At 37.4% G+C, this 18,220-nt stretch overlaps 1 protein-coding gene across 3 annotated transcripts; it reads left to right on the forward strand.

Annotated features, from left to right (window-relative positions):
* Positions 1-1,830: 1,830 nt before the first annotated feature.
* Positions 1,831-16,697, forward strand: LOC105050005 (uncharacterized). 3 transcript variants are annotated; one of them, XM_073242361.1, is made up of 8 exons: positions 1,831-2,003; positions 2,115-2,557; positions 3,728-4,097; positions 4,871-6,333; positions 6,504-6,617; positions 8,502-8,688; positions 15,266-15,401; positions 16,476-16,697. In XM_073242361.1, the coding sequence occupies exons 2-8, from the start codon at positions 2,183-2,185 to the stop codon at positions 16,504-16,506; spliced, it is 2,676 nt and encodes an 891-aa protein (XP_073098462.1). In that variant the 5' UTR covers positions 1,831-2,003; positions 2,115-2,182; the 3' UTR covers positions 16,507-16,697. The 3 variants fall into 3 exon arrangements, 2 of the variants coding, with proteins under 2 accessions (XP_073098462.1, XP_029121935.1); XM_029266102.2 differs by having other exon boundaries at positions 8,502-8,613; XR_012133818.1 differs by having other exon boundaries at positions 1,832-2,003; positions 8,502-8,653.
* Positions 16,698-18,220: the final 1,523 nt, after the last annotated feature.

Raw genomic sequence — 18,220 nt, forward strand, 5'->3', positions numbered from 1 at the left:
AGATAATTACACAATCTTACATGACTGTGAACTCTGGCATGTGCTTGAATCCAACCTGAAGAAAGCTGACCTTATCCATTCTTGCACGGGCGAAATTATCTTTAGCATATGGTGCAAGAAATCCCAAAAATTGCTAAAAGAAGGAAACATCAATAACCAATAAATTTATGCGCAAAAGTCAACAGAAGGAGAAAAAATTGCATGATCTGCATCAAAAGAATGCATGCAACGGTGAGGAAAAAACTAATGAGGGAGCTTAATTGGTATATTATTTCTTCTTGGCAATCGTTTCTTCTACTTTTGCGTTTCTTAATTGATATATTACAGTCACCACTTTCAAAGGAAATTGTTTCTCATGTCTTTTCATGTTAGGAGAAGATATGAGAGCTATCAATATTTCTCCCCTCTTCTTGTCTCTCGTTCCTCCTGCCCTTACGGGACTCATGAATGGTAGGTTATCTCTCCCACATTCCCTCAGCCGCTGTCAGCAAGTCGGTGAAAGAAAAAATGTTTAGGCTACGGTTCAATAATTAGGGAGAGAAGAAAAGGAGCAAAGGGCACAACCACAGAAGGTGATGCATAGATTTTGGTTAGTATCACGCCTAACCAGTTCAGCTGGGTCATGCAGGAAATTTGGCGTTGGAACCTGGGTGGGTTAAATTGCTAAAAGGCGTGAGAACGGATCTTGATAGAACAAGGTATTTAGAGCTCTCAAAATGAGGAAGAATAATAAGATTCAACGAGATGGAGAGAAAAAAATGTAGTTGAATAGATTTACATGATTCAGTTGTAAGCCTGCATCCATGGGCAAGAGTGAAGAATAAACAATGCTGTCTCTTGATAAAACCCTAACCTCAGTACATCCCATCTCATACTTTTTTAGTTAGAAATGAGAAAATGTACATCAAAATCGGATTATATCCATGACCACCGCACACCTCACAATAAGCTTCCGATGATTTTTTTTTTTCCTTCAAAATTATCGAATTGAACTATGAAGCGGTGCAGATCAAGAAACTCAAGGCACATGTCCAGCATCTCTTATGTGGGAGAAGGGGTTTGGGAAGCTAGATGTGGCTGCCTAGCTTCTCACACGAATTCATCATTTGCATGCACATCAAATCTCTTAACTCAAGTTTTTGTTCTTCTTCCTAAACACAGCTGATCATAAGCCGGATCTTGGGTTCAAACTATATTGATTTTTAGTTGGGCTTCGAGACAAATTTATTTAAAATTTGTTATTTTCTATACCCAAACCTAGCCATGATCAGCTCTGTTACTGAGCCACCCGTGGCTCGCACGTGCATATGCACGTACCAGTTTTTTTCACTTGGCACGCACACGCAGCCCCCCTGATTAATTCTTATCCGCTGCACAACGGCCATAATCCTGTACCGTCCCCTTTTTTTTTTTTTTTTTTGAATTAAAAAGACGAATTAAACCATCTAGCGTGACTACAACAAAAGAGTAAAACAATAAAATATCCTTCAAACGAGCGGCTTTGGGCTATGAACAGTTGGTTACGCTGCAAAAGGATTGATTGTGTACCCCTTGTTTCACGATTCGTGTGATGGTAGAATCTAGAATCTGTCGCTTACCAAACAGGCAACACGGGCGGTACAGAAGGCAAGAGCGCAAAACCGAGGATATCTAGGTAGAAGAATCCAGAAGAGGACACTTGTCATTCTATCGCCGGCGAACTTCCGAGCTTCGTACCTGTACCCCCGGATCTGTCGATTCTCTCCCCCACTAGCCCAATCCTTACTGCGTCGCCGACTCCTGTCGCTCCTCGTCCCTTTTGAACCCCCGAGTCTCGACCCGGTTCCAATAAAATAGAACGGAAAAAATAAAAAGGCTCCTCTCTACCATCTGCTATTTGCCCCCCTTTCTCTCTCTCCTCGTCTGCTCCCAAACTTCGCCCTACTCTCACCGACATCTCAACAATAAGCCCTCGCCCCGTCTCATAACCCGCTCTAAAGCTCCGTCAATTACCCGCCAAATAGGTATTTAAACCCTCTCTCCCCTCCCCGCCCTCTCTCTCGACTCCCCCCTCTCTCCCTTGGTAGGGTTTCCTCTCTCCCCCTCTCATGCCTTCCGATCTCTCGTTCTCGCAGGTCCCCTCCTTCTCCTTGTCCGCCCGGTCCCCCCGGATCGGACACCCGACGGGTCCCCGCCGCCGGATATGGGAGACGAGGGCAGGACGATCGCCGCCGGCTCCCCCGCGGCCCAGGCCACGGCGCTGGCGACTAAGAAGCGTGCGAGGGACGGCGCCGACGCCGGGGACTTGAAGAGGGTCGCGGAGATTGTGATGGTGTTGACGGCGATGGGGCAGATGCGGGGCGGCCGGGAGCCAACGGCCGCCGAGAAGGCTCTGGTGGCGGAGGCGCGGGAGAAGCTCGCGGGGATGTGCGAGGCCGTTAAGCCCAAGGATCTGTTCTCCAGGGAGGCGGTTAGGGTTGTGGTCGAGGATCTTGGGCTCAATCGGTCCAAGGATCCCATGGGGTTCCGGCCTCCCAAGATGTCCATCGCCGAGAAGGTCTTGCTCACCAAAAGGAAGGTCTGCCCTTGGGAACCAATTATTTCTTAGCTAATATTGATGTTATTTTCTCTCTTTTTATCGCTTATGGTTTCTCGATTGCATAGATTTATGGTAATTTTGTTGAGCCTTTTTGTGTGCATGTTTGTGGGTTCTGTTGAAGCTGCATTGATTTTCTTGGAGGGCCTTTTGGTGACTCCATCACCGTAATCTTGTAATAATGTGAAAAGATCTCGAGAAGTGTTACCATGCTTGTGGAGTTGCCACTCAATTTAGTGGGTATAAGATGACTAGTTGCCTGATAAATCGAAACTTAGTGGTTCTGTGAGACAATTTTTTTTTCATGTTATAACTTATAAGATGCATTGAATATTTTCTTTTTTCTGGATTTTTTTTTAATTATATAGTGGTTGCCAGTTTAACTCCCTCGGTGGGCTGACTGCCATTTATGTAGTTTTTACCAATGCTTCTTTCTTTAAGACCTGGTGATGGAGCGATGGTCCATGGTTCTTCTTTAGTATGTCTGCTTTAGTTTCTTTCAATTCAGCATATAATTTCATAAATTCACTTCTATGTGATAAAACTGCTTTGAGCTGTCTCTTTTCATTGCAGAGCTATTGTAGGATTTGAGTTAGTATCCTTTCTTCTTTTTTCTCTCCTACCTCAGTGGTGCCTGCTTTTTTAGAAACATACATTAGCCTTGAAAACACATCCTTATTCAAATATCTGATGATAGGAAAATGCCAAGTTGTATTCACTTATTTCTAGCGTCGATGTGATTATTTTCTATAACCAAAGGAAATTGTGATGTTCTGAACTGGTTATCTGATATTTCTTTTAATGTTTGATGAGTTTTGCAAAATGTTTCCGAAGGGATAACAGTGAATGTATGTGTGAAATGCATTTTGCAGCGTGGTAAAACTATAGGGAAACTGTTAGGAGCTTCCTGGCTGTTTTTGCGGTGTTTTGCATTTTCTTCCCTTTTTGCGGTAAAGCTCTAAATAGATCTGTTTTTCAAACAGTCTTCTTGATGAAGGCCTAGTTTCATTCTAAACATGGTTTTTATGACTGTGGAACCCTCTAGTGGAGTATCAGTGTTGTTGTCATGAAATTCTTAAATTTCATAGTATTTTCTTACATGGCAAGACACATCTAATGGTCTACCTCATGCATCTGGTTCTATTTCTGTAGATGGAGGAATCCAAGGAAACCGCCACACATTCATCTTTTTCTTCATCTCAGCATCTTCCAGTTAGCTTTGGTGCAAACTTTGAATCCCATGGAACCTTGTTACATGGAGCTACTAGGTTCCCACCCGATAAACCAAGTCAAATGGTGTTGTCTGCTGGAGGCTTTCAGAGTACCTCAACTGTAGCTTCTTCTGCCTCCTCTTTAAAGCAGATGCAAATCAATGAAACACTTGCTGGTGTCACTCCTGTAAAATCAGCATCCAATCCACACCAAAGGGATTCTCCTTCATTAACACTGCCTCGTACAGAACCAGGACACCTCAGGTTGGATGCACGACTTGATGGGCCAACCTATCAAACACTCGTTCAAGGTACATTCTTGCAGTTTTCTCATTTCATTTCCTCTTTTCTTTGTTGTCAAAATGTGGTTTAGAATTGTTATAATACATATACACTTGGTTTCTTTTTCTTCTTATGCTGTGTTTTGATGCATAACTGATAAAAATAGCTATTTATATGTCTTATTTGAAAAGACAATTAAGAATGCTTTACATTTTACTAATGTTTTAAGTTCCCAATGTTTTACAAGATTAAATTTTTAAAACAATCAATGTGAAGAGAATATTTTTTTTGAGAGATTATGTTAGCAAGCATCAACATATATATCTAGACTATTGCCTGACTTTGTGATTCTTATTGTTGTTAGAAGCTTGCTTTTGCAAGTATTTGCTTTCTAAATCATGACGATTTCTAGGCCAGAAGTTTAGCATGATTTGAACAATTAAAGATGGCATGCCTGTTTGCTTTTTATATAGTGTGGATGCTTTCTATGCTATGTAAATGATTCTGTTGGTGTCTTCGAGGTTGCTTGTCTAGTTGCGGCAGGTGCTGGATACATCATGAAGTCCTTCATATTATGTATTGAAGTACATTATCTTTGGAGTTAGTCTGAAAAATAATAGGTTAATCACCTTTAGAAGTAATTAGTTCATTGCCTTTCTCTGAGAGACGATGAAATTTGGCATTAAACATAAATTTCTCCTTTACATTCCCCCATTTTGGACAATCTTGGTTTTTGTTGCTCAGAAGGATTTGTTTTATTTATGCTGATAATTTGACCAACTTTATGTGTTTCTGTATGCAGCAACTTCTGCTGAATATATGCCATATAAAACCCCAACAACTGCTATGCAATCAACATCTGCGGCTGTAACAAAGGTTGGCCAGGCAAATAAGTTGCCGGATCATGCTTTGGTAAAGTCTGAGGGTATTCATGAAGTTAATGCTGCTCAAAATACGCAAGCAATAAGAAATCAGGAAATAAGAAGTTCTGCAATTCAAGCTGGACAAGGAAATTTTCTTATTGGACATCAGCCTCCACCAGGCCTCACGTTTGTTCATGCACCTTCTCCTTTTACCAACAATAATGACATTGCTAAAAATGTGCAGAGGATATTGCAGCAAAAGGTTTCTGATCATCCTAGCTGGACTCCACCATCAACTGAGTACATGAACAAACCTCTAATTTGCCAAGTCTGCAAGATTACTATCACTGATGTGGAAAGTTTGCTTGTCTGTGATGCTTGTGAGAAAGGAACCCACTTAAAATGCCTCCAGTCGTATGGTAACAAAGGCATTCCCAAGGCTGAGTGGCACTGCCCAAAATGCTTGTTATCAAGCAATGGCAAACCCTTGCCACCTAAATATGGCCGGGTTACAAGGACTGTTGGTCCATCAAAGGCTGCTTCAAATGCAGGTGGTGCTCATGCTTCCTTGGAGAAGAAAACGGAAAATCCAGACTCGAAGGTTAATCAACAGAAAGCAATAGCCAATGGAAATTCTGGTGGTCCAGATTTTGCCTGTCCTTCCAATACAGGAGGCAGCCATGTTGAGTCAGCTCCAGCTTCATTGATGAAGGTTGCAAAAATGCAGTCTAATTCTCCTGCAGCTGAGATGAAAAGAGAGGATGGGATGTCTACAGGGGCCTCCACCAACGCCTTAAAAGCAAATGCTGGAGTGGTTTGTATCACCTCTGGCACAAAGGATGAAAGTAATGATAAGCACAATGACAGAAATGGATCATCTCCAAGTGACATTAAAGCAACCTCTGAGTCTGTGTTGCAGCCAGAGACAGTACCAGAGAGTTCCTTTTCTGAGCATCCATGTGGCAATGTTATTGACAACACTAATCAGTCTCAAGTGTCTGGTGGTTCACAAGTTGGCAACAGAGTAAAGATGCCAAACAATGCTGAAGCTTTTGCAATTCAACAGCAGGAAATCGGCAAGCTCTTTGACAATGAACTTAAAGAATCATTCAGTAAAATGGAAACATCTGAAAACAAGGCTGGTAGTAACACTAGGATGGATGATGGAGATAATTTTCAGGCGACTTCAAATGGAACCTTGGATTATGGGAATGAAGCTAGAGATTGTGGTAGGTTTTTTCTGCCAGACTTGCATGCTGTAGATTGGGTTGGTAATATTGTCCAAGTTGTAGATGAGAAGACATATTACCAGTCCTGTCGCATCAATGGTGTTCTGTACAAGCTTCAAGATCATGTTTTAATTGCTTCCACCTGTCAGAAGTTTGCTCCTTCAAAGCTCCAGGCAAGTCTTTACTCAGATCTTACATAATCTTTCATCTTTATGCAAATATTGCCGTACTTGTTTCCCCCTTCTTTGTTACATAGTACAAAAAATTCCTTCTTCATATTGTCTTTGTGAATTCTGATGTTACCATTGTATGCTGACTTATCATTTTCTTCTGTGTGTTGTAGTCTTTGTGGGAGGATAATAAGTCTAGGTCAAAGTGGGCTAGTGTGGATTTGTATTACTTCCCCAATGATCTTGCAGAGATTGTTAGCCAACCATCTACACCTGAAAACAATGAGGTGAGCCATTGGTTAACTTAGTCATAACATTTTTTAAATGCTGCTGAATTATTGAGCAATTTTTACTGTTGATGGTCTGATGCATCAGTAATGATAATGCCTTTCAGCTGTCTCCAGAATTAGATTTTCTTTTTCTTTTTTTTTTTTTTTTTTGCTACGTTGATCCAAAGGTCTCCTTTGTCTTGTCTAATGACCTTGTTATCTTTTTGGATCTGGCTTGTTTGAATTTATTAGATAAGAATTCTGATCCTATATTGCTGTTAAGAACCTGGAACTGGATTCTGGATGGACCAAACTGCAGGATCCAAACTTAGTCATAACCAGTAGTTGGATGAGTTATTGGATATTTCACTACCATTTTTTCAGGAATAAAATTTTAAGAATATGTCCTGCTGTTGAAACTTGTAAAAGTTGCCAGTAAGAATTCATATATCTTTTGGTCACTATCTTTTTACATCGACAAATGTAATACCTGATTGCTCTAAAAAAATGGGGAATTAGTCTAGTTGACATCTTAATTTAAAATTAGTTAGTCTCTCCTACAATTGTACGGATATAAGCTTGAAATGAGAATATGTTATATGAGGTTTTCTAATGCTTATTTAATGTAGTAAAATGTTAATAGAGGCTATATTCATCCATCAGTTATATCTTTTAATTTTTTATTGTGCTTTTAATAGCTTTCAGGAAAATCTGCACATGTAAAATGAAAACCAGTATAAATTCTACTAGTCAGTACTTATTTTAAAGCTTATTGCTTTTGTAACATCGATATTAAATGCCAGTCTCTCCATTGCACTGTTTTAATTTTAAACTTTGGAGCAAGTTAGGTAAACTAAGTACTCATTGTATTTTGTCTTTTATTTTGTCAAAATCTAAAAAAATAGCATATTATCACAAATTGCATATGATGAAAGAATCATCTTTACCTTCACCCAGATTCAGTGCTCTACCCTCATTATTCTAGCTTCCCCGAGTAAGCTTCAAAGTAAGATCATTGGTTTCTCTGATAAATAGTCAAAAGTTTGGCATTCAAGAATTACGTAGGTAAGTAAAAAACTGTCTAATCCATGAATAGTATGGAAATTCATCAAAATTTTAGCAAGATTAGAAATGATTAAAGGGCTCATTATCCAATGTTGGAATTGTGCACAATTGGGATATATTATGTACCAATTAACTTGTTTATGAGCATTGGATGGGGAACAATTAAAACAAATAATGTTATTTGGCCATTTATCTCCGAGTATAACTTGTTAGTGTTTCATCAACAAGCAATTTTTAGCTTGTGAAAAGTATATTTGCTGACTTTATAATTTATTGAATAGCATATAATTAAGCCAATTGTTTGGCAATAACTCGAAGAAAATCTTGCAACCAACTAATAGGTTATGCATAGCTCAAGATTAACCAGAGATTGCTATGACTGCTATTTTGACGTTATTCCTTGTTTAAAAATGTTATCCTGGGGAAAAATTATCATTGTTATTGGCATGATAATCTAGCATCAGGCCCCACATGTTGTCCCCCTTTTATGTTTTAGCATTTTCAAAGTTCCATATTTCTGGTAGCTACTATAAAAGTGTCAAAACCTTCTTTCCTTGCTAGAAAAGCTTCTTCAGATGGTATAAGTGATGCTCATGTCTATTACATTACCTGGACTTCTGAAGGAACAATCTGTTGTGGAGCTGATCTCTATCTTTCTATACTTTTTAGAATATTTTGATATATTTTCAGTTTTACTTGATGAGTATAAATTGGATTTTCAAAGCTTTAATCTGTGTGTGCGTGTGCGCGCGTGTGCGCGCGTGTGGTATAGGATGGTGTTGGAGGGTGTTGTTTATACTCCATACTCTTACAATTCATATGAATTTCTGGTTGCAGGTGTATGCTTCAAATAATAAAAAAACCATAATGGCTGGCTCAATATATGGTCCTTGTGAAGTTTTAGCCATTGACAAGTTTAGGGAAGAAAGTGAGGGGAGATCACAAATAGGTGATTCTAAAAGTGATTTATATCCAATTTTTGTGTGCAAGTATGTCTTCTCAATCCCAATCTTGATATTTTTTTGTAAGTGTTACTGTGCATTTGCTCTTTTGGAAGAACTAATTATTTTATGAGGTGCTGCCTACATAGGTACATGATGGTAATAGTTGTGTTTTACATGTCAATGTAACCACACGTTAATTAGGTCAGGTTATTTTGGAATCTGGCTTGAACATGAATGTCCTGACCTTGATCTGTATGACTCTGCATAAATGAATTTGTTCGTATGTATCTTGCAAAGTTAAAAAACTCTTACATGCTGGCTATATCTTGTCAATGCCAAATGAACTTAGACCAAATGTACCCAGCAAGGAACCAAATATCAAAACAATTGACAGTTTGAGATGGTATGTAATAGCATATTTGTTGATCCTAGAGTATCATTTCTATTTTTTGTGTATGGAAATTGTGACGTTGATAGATGTAAATTTCGGTCTTGCAGCTAGTGGGAAATTACAGCTTTAAGTAGCTGATGCAGAAATAGATAATATTGATTATTTTTTCAGTACTTTTAAACCATTTTGTAGATGATTAATTGTTTCCTTCGCGGCTGTATCTTATAGTATATTAAAGCCCATACTTAAAAAAGAAGTCGCTATCCAATTTGTTGCCTATAGATTATGGAGCAGTGTTACCTGGACACTGCAAATTTCAGGTTATTTTTGACCTGTCAGACACTTGGACACTTAGGACACTTCATGACATTTCTTGACACTTCATACCATCAAATTATGGTGCCATCATCATGACACGTATACTTTTCTGGCACTTTTATGTGAACATTTTCAATTCTAAAATAATAATTACTATCTATTTAGAGCATCATTTCCATTCTCTATTTATGGAAATTGTGATGCCGATGGATGAAAAATTCAGTCTGGCAGCTAATGGGATATTACAGCTTTAAGTATCTGATGCAGAAATAGACAATAGTGATTATTTTTCTCCGTACTTTTAAACCATGTTGTAGACAATTATTTGTTTCCTTTGCGGGCTCTAGCTTATAGCATATTAAAGCCCATACTTAAAAGAAGTTGCCATCCAGCTTATTGCCTATAGATTATGAAGCAGTGATACCTGGACACTTCAAATTTCATGTTTTTTTGACCTGTTGGACAAGTAGGACACCTCATGACATTCGTTGGCACTTCATACCATCAAATTATGATGCCATCATCATGATGTGTATACTTTTCTAGCACTTTTATGGGAATGTTTTCAAGTCTAAAATAATAATTAGCATCCATTTCATCAAATGCTTTTGAACTGAAGGAGCATAGATCTAGCTTAGTGTTCATTATACCCATAAATCAATTACATCTTTACAGATACATATATAAGATACAAGCATGCTCCAATGTTAAAAGATCACTGTGTTGGATTCTTCTTGACACTTTGACACTTGACACCCATGTCAGTTGTCCAGGTAATATAATCTATGTTGTATGATAGATGAGTTCTGAAACCAAAATTTGGATGATTCTTGTGGTAATTTAAAATTAGGATTTAGTTTGGGCTAACTGTTAATTCTTGGATTTAATAATATATTACTTTCAAGGGCCATAGTTTTTGTTCCAAGCATTTGGTGTGAGGCTTATAAATGCTTTTGAGTTGCCTTGATGAGGGATCATACTGGATTTGTTAAGGTTGGACCAAGGTGTCATTGAGGGTGTAAGTAAGAAGAACTGGGTCGTAGTTAAATCTGATGTAGACATAACCTGACTTATCTTCATGTCATCTGTTTCAACTGACATCAAACCCAATTTCTTGACAGGTGTTGGTGCGCTTTAGATTGAGTTGGGTTGGGCAACTCACCCAAATTTTAAATAAGATGACCAAGATATGCATTGGAATTTTCTCAGATCTAATAATGTTTGATTAGGTTTAATCACGTTTTGTCTAATTTTCTGATATTCGTCCCCCACTAACTTGGAGTTCAAGTCTCTGTTTGTAACCACATCTAATCCACATGCCTTTACTTTGAGGACTGGTTGAATCTAAATTAGGTCGATCTTGGTTTAATCCGGGTCAGTGCAACTGCACTTGCATTCATTCCGGCTTGGAAGTTTTTATTGTGAGACAAGTTTTTCTTTTCTCCTAATTATCAGTTTATCAGAGGTTAAGGATTGGTTTAAATGAGTCAATTCTAAGATTAGGTTCATGTCATTTTGGATTTTAGCCATTATGTCATATATAATATATACAACTGGATTTTCAATTTGGATGTTCTATCATTGATGTTGCATCAAGACATTTGAAGTGTCAATCCTGCTAGGAGGATGATATGTGTTTGTTCAACTTTGGACAATAATGGGAAAAAGGTTTGTTTTGAAGAACATAAGAATAACTTAAAGAATTTTCCAACAAATGCGAAGTTTTATTGCTCTGTTTATTTGGAAACATTTGTCATATATTGGTTGGTGTATGGTCGGCCATGACTTTAAACTTGGGTATACTAGAGAAGATGCTAGCCTTTGGGTCGTCATGTTGTCTATGCTTGATGACTTACAAACATATGGACTGAAGTGCGCATATCTATGTGGAGACAAATAGGTTATCAGCACAGCACCGGGGTGCATATCTCTGTACTTGGATGCACATCATTTCATTGTGCATTGATACATGCTGGTACATAATAGTATGGACTGGTACTCTAGTTTCCCATTTTAAATATGTAATTTACCATCCTAAATTGAAACTTTTTTCTTTACATGGAATGGAACTGTCCCTTTATTTTTTTCTCTTTTTGTTAAATAACATTTGAGGACTGGATCCCATGATCATGATAAAAGATTGTCATTATACTTAGAAACAAGAGTTCAAACACCATGGAGATTATGTCATGAACTAGTTATTGGCAAGTACAATGCATGGGGAGCTGAAGTATGGATAAGGCTATTCTTGTGTTTCTTTGCATGTCTCCTTTCCCAATATATATGGATTTTTAAGAGGAAATTGAAGAGTTGGGAAATAGTTCCACTTCTCTTCCTTTTTGATAGAAAAGGGATTCTAGATGATTCGACTTTGAGATCCCTCTTAGTTGGAATAGGGCTCGCAATAAAATGAAGCTGACTAAAATTAAATAAGAGGGGCATGTAAAAAGAAACTTAGTTGGCTTCAATCTTTGGAGTTGGGCCTAATGTGGCCTGACTCCTTGTTCTTATTATCATATGGTAGGTTTTGAACTTTATTTATGCTGTTAATCTGTAAAATAGTTGTGTAATGTGATTTGTATTTTAAGTGAATTAAATTGTTCATGAACAAAGTTAGGCTTAAGCCTGTTAATTAGGAAACTAAACAAGCCCAGGATATATTTTAAGGATCAACTCACAAACGAGCCAAGCCAGAACACTCCAGGCTAGCAAAAAGAGGTAGAAGCTTGGGTTTGGCTTGACAACAAACTTGTTCTAACTTGTTTATTTGGAAATTAGCCAACCTTGAGCATCTATGGTTGAGCAATGCTGAAGATTGAAATGTTCCTGCCATTTAAGAAGCCAAGCCTGGGCAACCCAAAGTTCAGCTCAGTTTGTTTGAGGCCATAAATGCCCATGTAACCTGCAATCAACACAAATATCTATGTGATTCATGATCCTAGATTTCTCTAATTAGTTAAAGACATTGTTTATTTGTTTATGATGTCTACATGCTAATACAAAGCAATTAATATAGGTATGTCTGAAGAAACTGAGAAAAAGGGTGATTAGGGTGCCATCTGAGAATCCTTTTACAAACTTACGCATCTTTCTGTGCCAATACGTACCGAGTGTTGGCACAAGATATCTAATTCCTTTGTTAAATGTCAATAATCTTATTTCTCAAGATGAAAAAGGGAAAAGAAGTTGAAGCTTAGCTACAAATATTTCTGTGCACCTTATAATGGAAGTATGTATGTATCATATCGTATGCTAATATTCATATCAAGTTGTCAATCATAAATTGTCTTTTAGATGGTTGTCATGCACAAGTATTCATCATAAATACAATCAAAGGATTACAGAGGGATTTTCTAACGTCAACCACATATCATCTAATTCGTCAAATTGTGCTTATCAACTTATAATTGTAGAACATGAGATTTGAGCATGGGATACTAAAAAAAAAAAAATCATGATGGTGAGATTTGAACATCGAATATGTACTCATGATGAAGATGTTTTGGGAGCAAGATTGGTTCATGTCAGGAACTGCGATATCTTTTACCTTTTTCTCATTTTACATGAAAGGCGAGAAGTCTGTTGAGAGTTTATGCTCCTGTTGAAGAGTTGCTCTTTCTTCCAATTGGAATTGTCATAATTGCAGAAAGTAGAAACAGGTTTTATATAAATGTGGGAAGCAGAATTTCAATTAAATGATAGACTCTTTGTAATAAAGCATTAAATAATGATTTATTTTAAGAAAAAATCTTGTTTGATGATATTTCATTAACAAAGTTATAAGTAACCACAGTTAAATCATACACAAACAAAAGTGGCAATAAATTAGCTACAAAACCTCATATGGAGTCATATAAGCAACAAGAATGGTGAATTCTTTGAAGCCGATTCAACAATGGAAACTAATTTTTGAAGCTAGCTTGGATCTGGCATGAATGATTCTAGCATTTAAGGTTTTTTGGAAACACTACAATGCATGTGATGCTTATGACTTATAAGAGGATGTTAGGCACATAGTTACAACAAAATATGCTATATATTCTAGTTTTGAGTTAAGACCTTACCTTACATGAAAGAAATAGTTATGACATATAAAATGTGTCTTTCATTTATTTAGTGTTCTCATAGAATACATGATGGTAGTAAATCAATTTACAAAAATTAAGTTTTGTATTCTTGTATTATGCAAGTCCCTTTTCCGGTAAGCTACCATTCAAGTTTCTTAAGATTTTTTTTTTCTTGAAACCAAAATCCATGTACATTAATGTATATGATAGGAGCTTGATAAGGTTTCGAGAAAAAAATTAAGAGAATTACTGAGTTTGTAGGAGATTTTTCCCCTGGGGTATATTACTAGTATGATATAGGAAGGAGAGAATCTCTGCATTTATGATGCAAAATCATGATTGAAGGGGATTTTGTATTCATTAATTGCCTATCCTTCATTCTCTGGTGCCTTGATATTTTTGCATATAAATATCCACCACCAGCATAAGTCTTACGGCTTCATAAATGGTAGTGGCTGACCAGGCATAGGAGTCTTGTGCTTGCTTGTGCACCTAAGAGCTCTTATTTAATCTCAGGGGATCTGGAGATCAGTCATATTGTACAATGCTGAATGTTGTATCTAAGAGGGTCTGGAGAATTCTCGCTCGAGCAGGATGCAATGTACAACATATTTTGAAATTTATGTTTGATTGATGATGCAAATACTGCTGATGGTGGGTCTCTGTGAAAGTGATCATTTTTCGAACACGAAACTAAAGTACGAATATGGTGATCTATTTCCTGAATCCTTTCTCTCCCTCTCCTTTTGAGAAATGAATACCAAAATTTGACAACAGAGAGAGAGAGAGAGAGAGAGAGAGAGAGAGAGAATTATACATTTATTTAGGTGTTTCTCATATTTAATGTTAATAAAACTAAAACAAGAGATTGTCATGCAATAGTTTTGGAATCAAAAGCAGATATGGTGAGAGGGAGGGAGGTTTTTCAGAAATATGATAGCATAAAGGCTAATGATGTAGAGTAAAGGTTTTCTCACTTGTTATTAGTGTACAATTAGGACTTTAATTGTTAATTGATGCCGTACTATTTTTACTTATAATTCTTATTGGGGTGAGGGAATGGGAGACCCAAGAACAAATTGATATATCTGGTTAGAATTCTAAGGAGGGTAATAAGGGAAAAAGAAAGTGGATCCCAGAGAGAGGAGGAAACAAATTGGTGCTCTCGTGCTTAGATTTCTTACAAATCTGGGTGATTACCTATGTGCTTAGGAGATAAACTTAAGATGTTTTTGGATGGCTTTTTCAAATCTAAAGGAGAGAATGAAAGAAATTTAGTGGTAGCAGTATTGTTATAAAGAGAAAAAATGTATCATATGGTTTGTGATTGGTTAATTAGTTAATGAGTCAAAACATGTGAGATGCAAGAGAGGGAAGGGAAGGATATTATTCTGCAGCAGTGCATGCTGAGTTGGAGATCAGAGGGAGAAAAGTCACTCTATTTAACAAAAATATGCAATAGGTGCTCTTATAAAGTTCGTTAAATAATTATAAAAGTAATGACAATTGGGGAAGAAAATTTGACAAATGAAATCTTTTCAAAGTCCAAAATTGTCATTTTAGTCACTCTTGATATAGGATACTACAAAATTTTTATTGAATAACTATATTTGGCTATAAAAAGTATATTAACAATTAATGGATGAGATTATTGTACATAAACAAAATGGATTGTATACAAAGTGCAACTTACAAGCTTGTTGGCAATTGCCAATTTTAATTCATGCTATTTCGCATTCTAAGGATAAATTTATGCATAGTTTGTTGCAAATGGATTATAAATTCCATTGGTTTGCTCATGTTTCAGTAGTTATGTTTGTATTTATTCATTTTCTATTGTCATCTTTGCCCTCTCTGATTTTGAAGAAATCTGATTTGCAGATGGATGTATGATGAATCAGAGGGCAGCTTTCAGCCTGTCACCAATTAATGCAATGTGGCAGTTTTATGAGTCACAGTGTCTAATCTGTGCATTTATTCTTAGCTATTTTTTCCCAAGAACAGATCCTAAAATCAGGTATGTTCTTTATGATGTTTTTTTTTTTTTGGTTTCTTTTGACAAACTTTACTTCCACTACCACTAGAAATATGATACCACAGTTCAGAAGACTTCATAAATTTCTTATCTGTGGGTTCCTTTCCCACGCACAAAGGATTCACTTGTTAAACTAATCCTCCTGATGAACAGTTTAACTTATGTAGCAGCAGGAGCTCAATTGTCAACAGTGTTAGAGGGTTCCAACCAGTCTGGTTCTGTATGCCCGAACCAACCTTGTGTTTGAGCTGCTATGGAGGGAGAGGGAGGAGGAGGGAGAGGAAGAAAGGGGGGAGGGGAGGGGGAAGAGAGAGAGGTCTCGAGCCTTAAAGCAGGAAGTCCATTGTGATACCTGTTAGAAAAAGCGAGAGGGAGCAGTCCATTTTGATCCTGTTTCGTTGAGAGCTCTCTCGCCCTCCCTTTCTCTCCTTCTCCCTCCCTTTCTCTCTCATTCTCTCTCTCCTTCTCCTTCCTTGTTCAGCTCTCCCTATGTTCGCATGTCCTAGAACGTCATGGTATGGATTTGTACCATGCTGAACCAGTTTCAGCCAGTACCCCCTCTAGTATCATCACTTCAGCAAACCTTGGTTCTGGCTGTTTGGTCCAAAGATTGTGAAGTATGGTAGACATTTTTATTAGTCTGCCAGTTAATGTTGTTGGTGATATCATATGTTTATAAATGATTCTTGGACTAGTGGGTCAGACCTGCTTGCCACTGCTATTATTTGCTTGGAAGTTGGAATTAGTTACAATGTAGTGGTTGCAAATTTATGGAGGATGCTGGGCTATTGTGGTGACCTTAAATGATACTGGGCGCTATAAAAATTATTCTATTGCACCTACTCTTGAACCCACTATCAGATAGATCATCGAAAGGCACAAACTTTCTTTTTTTTCAATAATTTGATTTTCTTTTTTTAGTGAGTATCTTTGAGGTCAGCATGCGCAGCAATAGAATTATGCTTGCCAGATATCTGGTGTATTGTGTTAGTTTTGTTATTCTTTGCCAGCAGCGGACTTCATGCTCTAACCAATATTGTTCTTCTTTTCTGACAGGTATCAAAATGGACTGCTCTATGGAAGCTGACAGTTGACACCCTGTTGTATACTATGTAGTTCACTTTTCCTTTTTGAGGGAAAATTATGTAGTTCTTTTTTAAGTTTAGGTCCTTTGCTGACCCCTTTGTTATTTTGATCTCAACTGCTGGAACTAGCATAATTGGTATGATTACCTGCAATATATCCAAATGAAAAATTCTAGAGAGTACTGCATCGAAATTTTAATTGTTGCAAAAGAAGTGAACGCTAAAAGGCCAAGATGTCCTAGCATGGAATTACCTTAGCCCCTTAATAGTTTAGTTTAAATGTGATCCACTTTGGTGAAAAGAGGGAGAAAGATGGGGTTGCTGACTAATATGATAACCGGCATTTGAAAATTTGAATTGTGTTAGTTACTGGTCTGAATTTTGTCAATTGTAGTCTGTTGTGGCCCTAGTATGCACCTGAGATGTGTTGCTGATGCATGCACAGGATCAGTAATTATGCTGAAGAGATTTGTAGGAACGCTTCTGTTTTACAGAAGGTGGTGCATGTAGGTGTGGTCCATCCATGAATGCTCCGATGATGGACTGAGGTTCAGTATGTTGAGATTTTCAATGGAACCTACAACTATACACTACAGTGGCTGCCAGATTCATATCAGTGATCTTTGTTGGAATGATCCTGCTAATGTTTAGTTCTGGTGTTGTCCTGCTTGTTGTTTGGTGAATTCATGCATGTCTTGATGACAATTGGTCCTGATTGTATCATTACTTGATGGTCTCGCAACCTGGCTGAGAATGTAAGCCTCGGTTGGAATTGGTTTATGGGAAAGACAAATGCCCTCAAGGACTATATCAATGAAAATAAATTTCAGCTGGGATTGTGGCCAATTTCCCATTCTTTTGAACTGCATAAATCAGCTTCTTATTTTGTGGCTGCATGATAGTTGTGCGACCATAATTCGAGCAGACAACCTGGTAATCAAGGGGGCAAAAACCTGCAGAGATTCATTGTGAAGCCATTATGGATCGCTAGTACGGATGCTTCACTGTTTCTTCTTTTCTTTTCTTTCTTTTCTTTTTTTTTTTGCATATAGCCCCTCTTATTTTATATTAATTGCAAGTTATCATAAAATGTTTGTTGTGTTTTTGGCCATTTCTATTTCACTGTCTTTTGGAAGTTTTAACGATAGAGCCATCGTTTAATGTTGCATCTTTTCAATTGAACCGCGTATTTGAGGATCTCAAGTATATTGGATATTTGGACGTAAACAAGAGGCATAGGTAGCAAGCCTTGCTAGCATATCTTAAAAAGATACGAGTAGATGCGAGTAAAGCATGGACGGAATGGTTTGTGTATCTCATGGTGTGTGATGGTAGTTTTGCATCGCTACATCGTTCGTTTCCTGATAATGTATTATCGATTTACTTCTTGAATGGTTAATATGTGGTCGGAATAGATTGCATCAGTTGTTTCAATGGAATATGTTTTTTTTTATGGTGCTTCAGTCCTCATAAAGTACCATTGATGTACTTCTTCAATGGTTCATATGCACTGAAACTATATCACATCGGGAATATAAATGGCTTAGGCTCAACCATTATATGTCAAGTTTGTTAGGTATTTAAAAGAGAAAAAACGATAAGATATGCATTTTAAATTGTCGTCAGCGAGGATGGCATTCATTGGACACCTCGGATCTGTAGCACTGATTAAAAACTTCTGAAAAAAATTGCCCTAGTTGCTGGTGCAGATTCCTG

Source organism: Elaeis guineensis, chromosome 8 (assembly GCF_000442705.2).
Source record: "Elaeis guineensis isolate ETL-2024a chromosome 8, EG11, whole genome shotgun sequence".
Taxonomy (NCBI): domain Eukaryota; kingdom Viridiplantae; phylum Streptophyta; class Magnoliopsida; order Arecales; family Arecaceae; genus Elaeis; species Elaeis guineensis.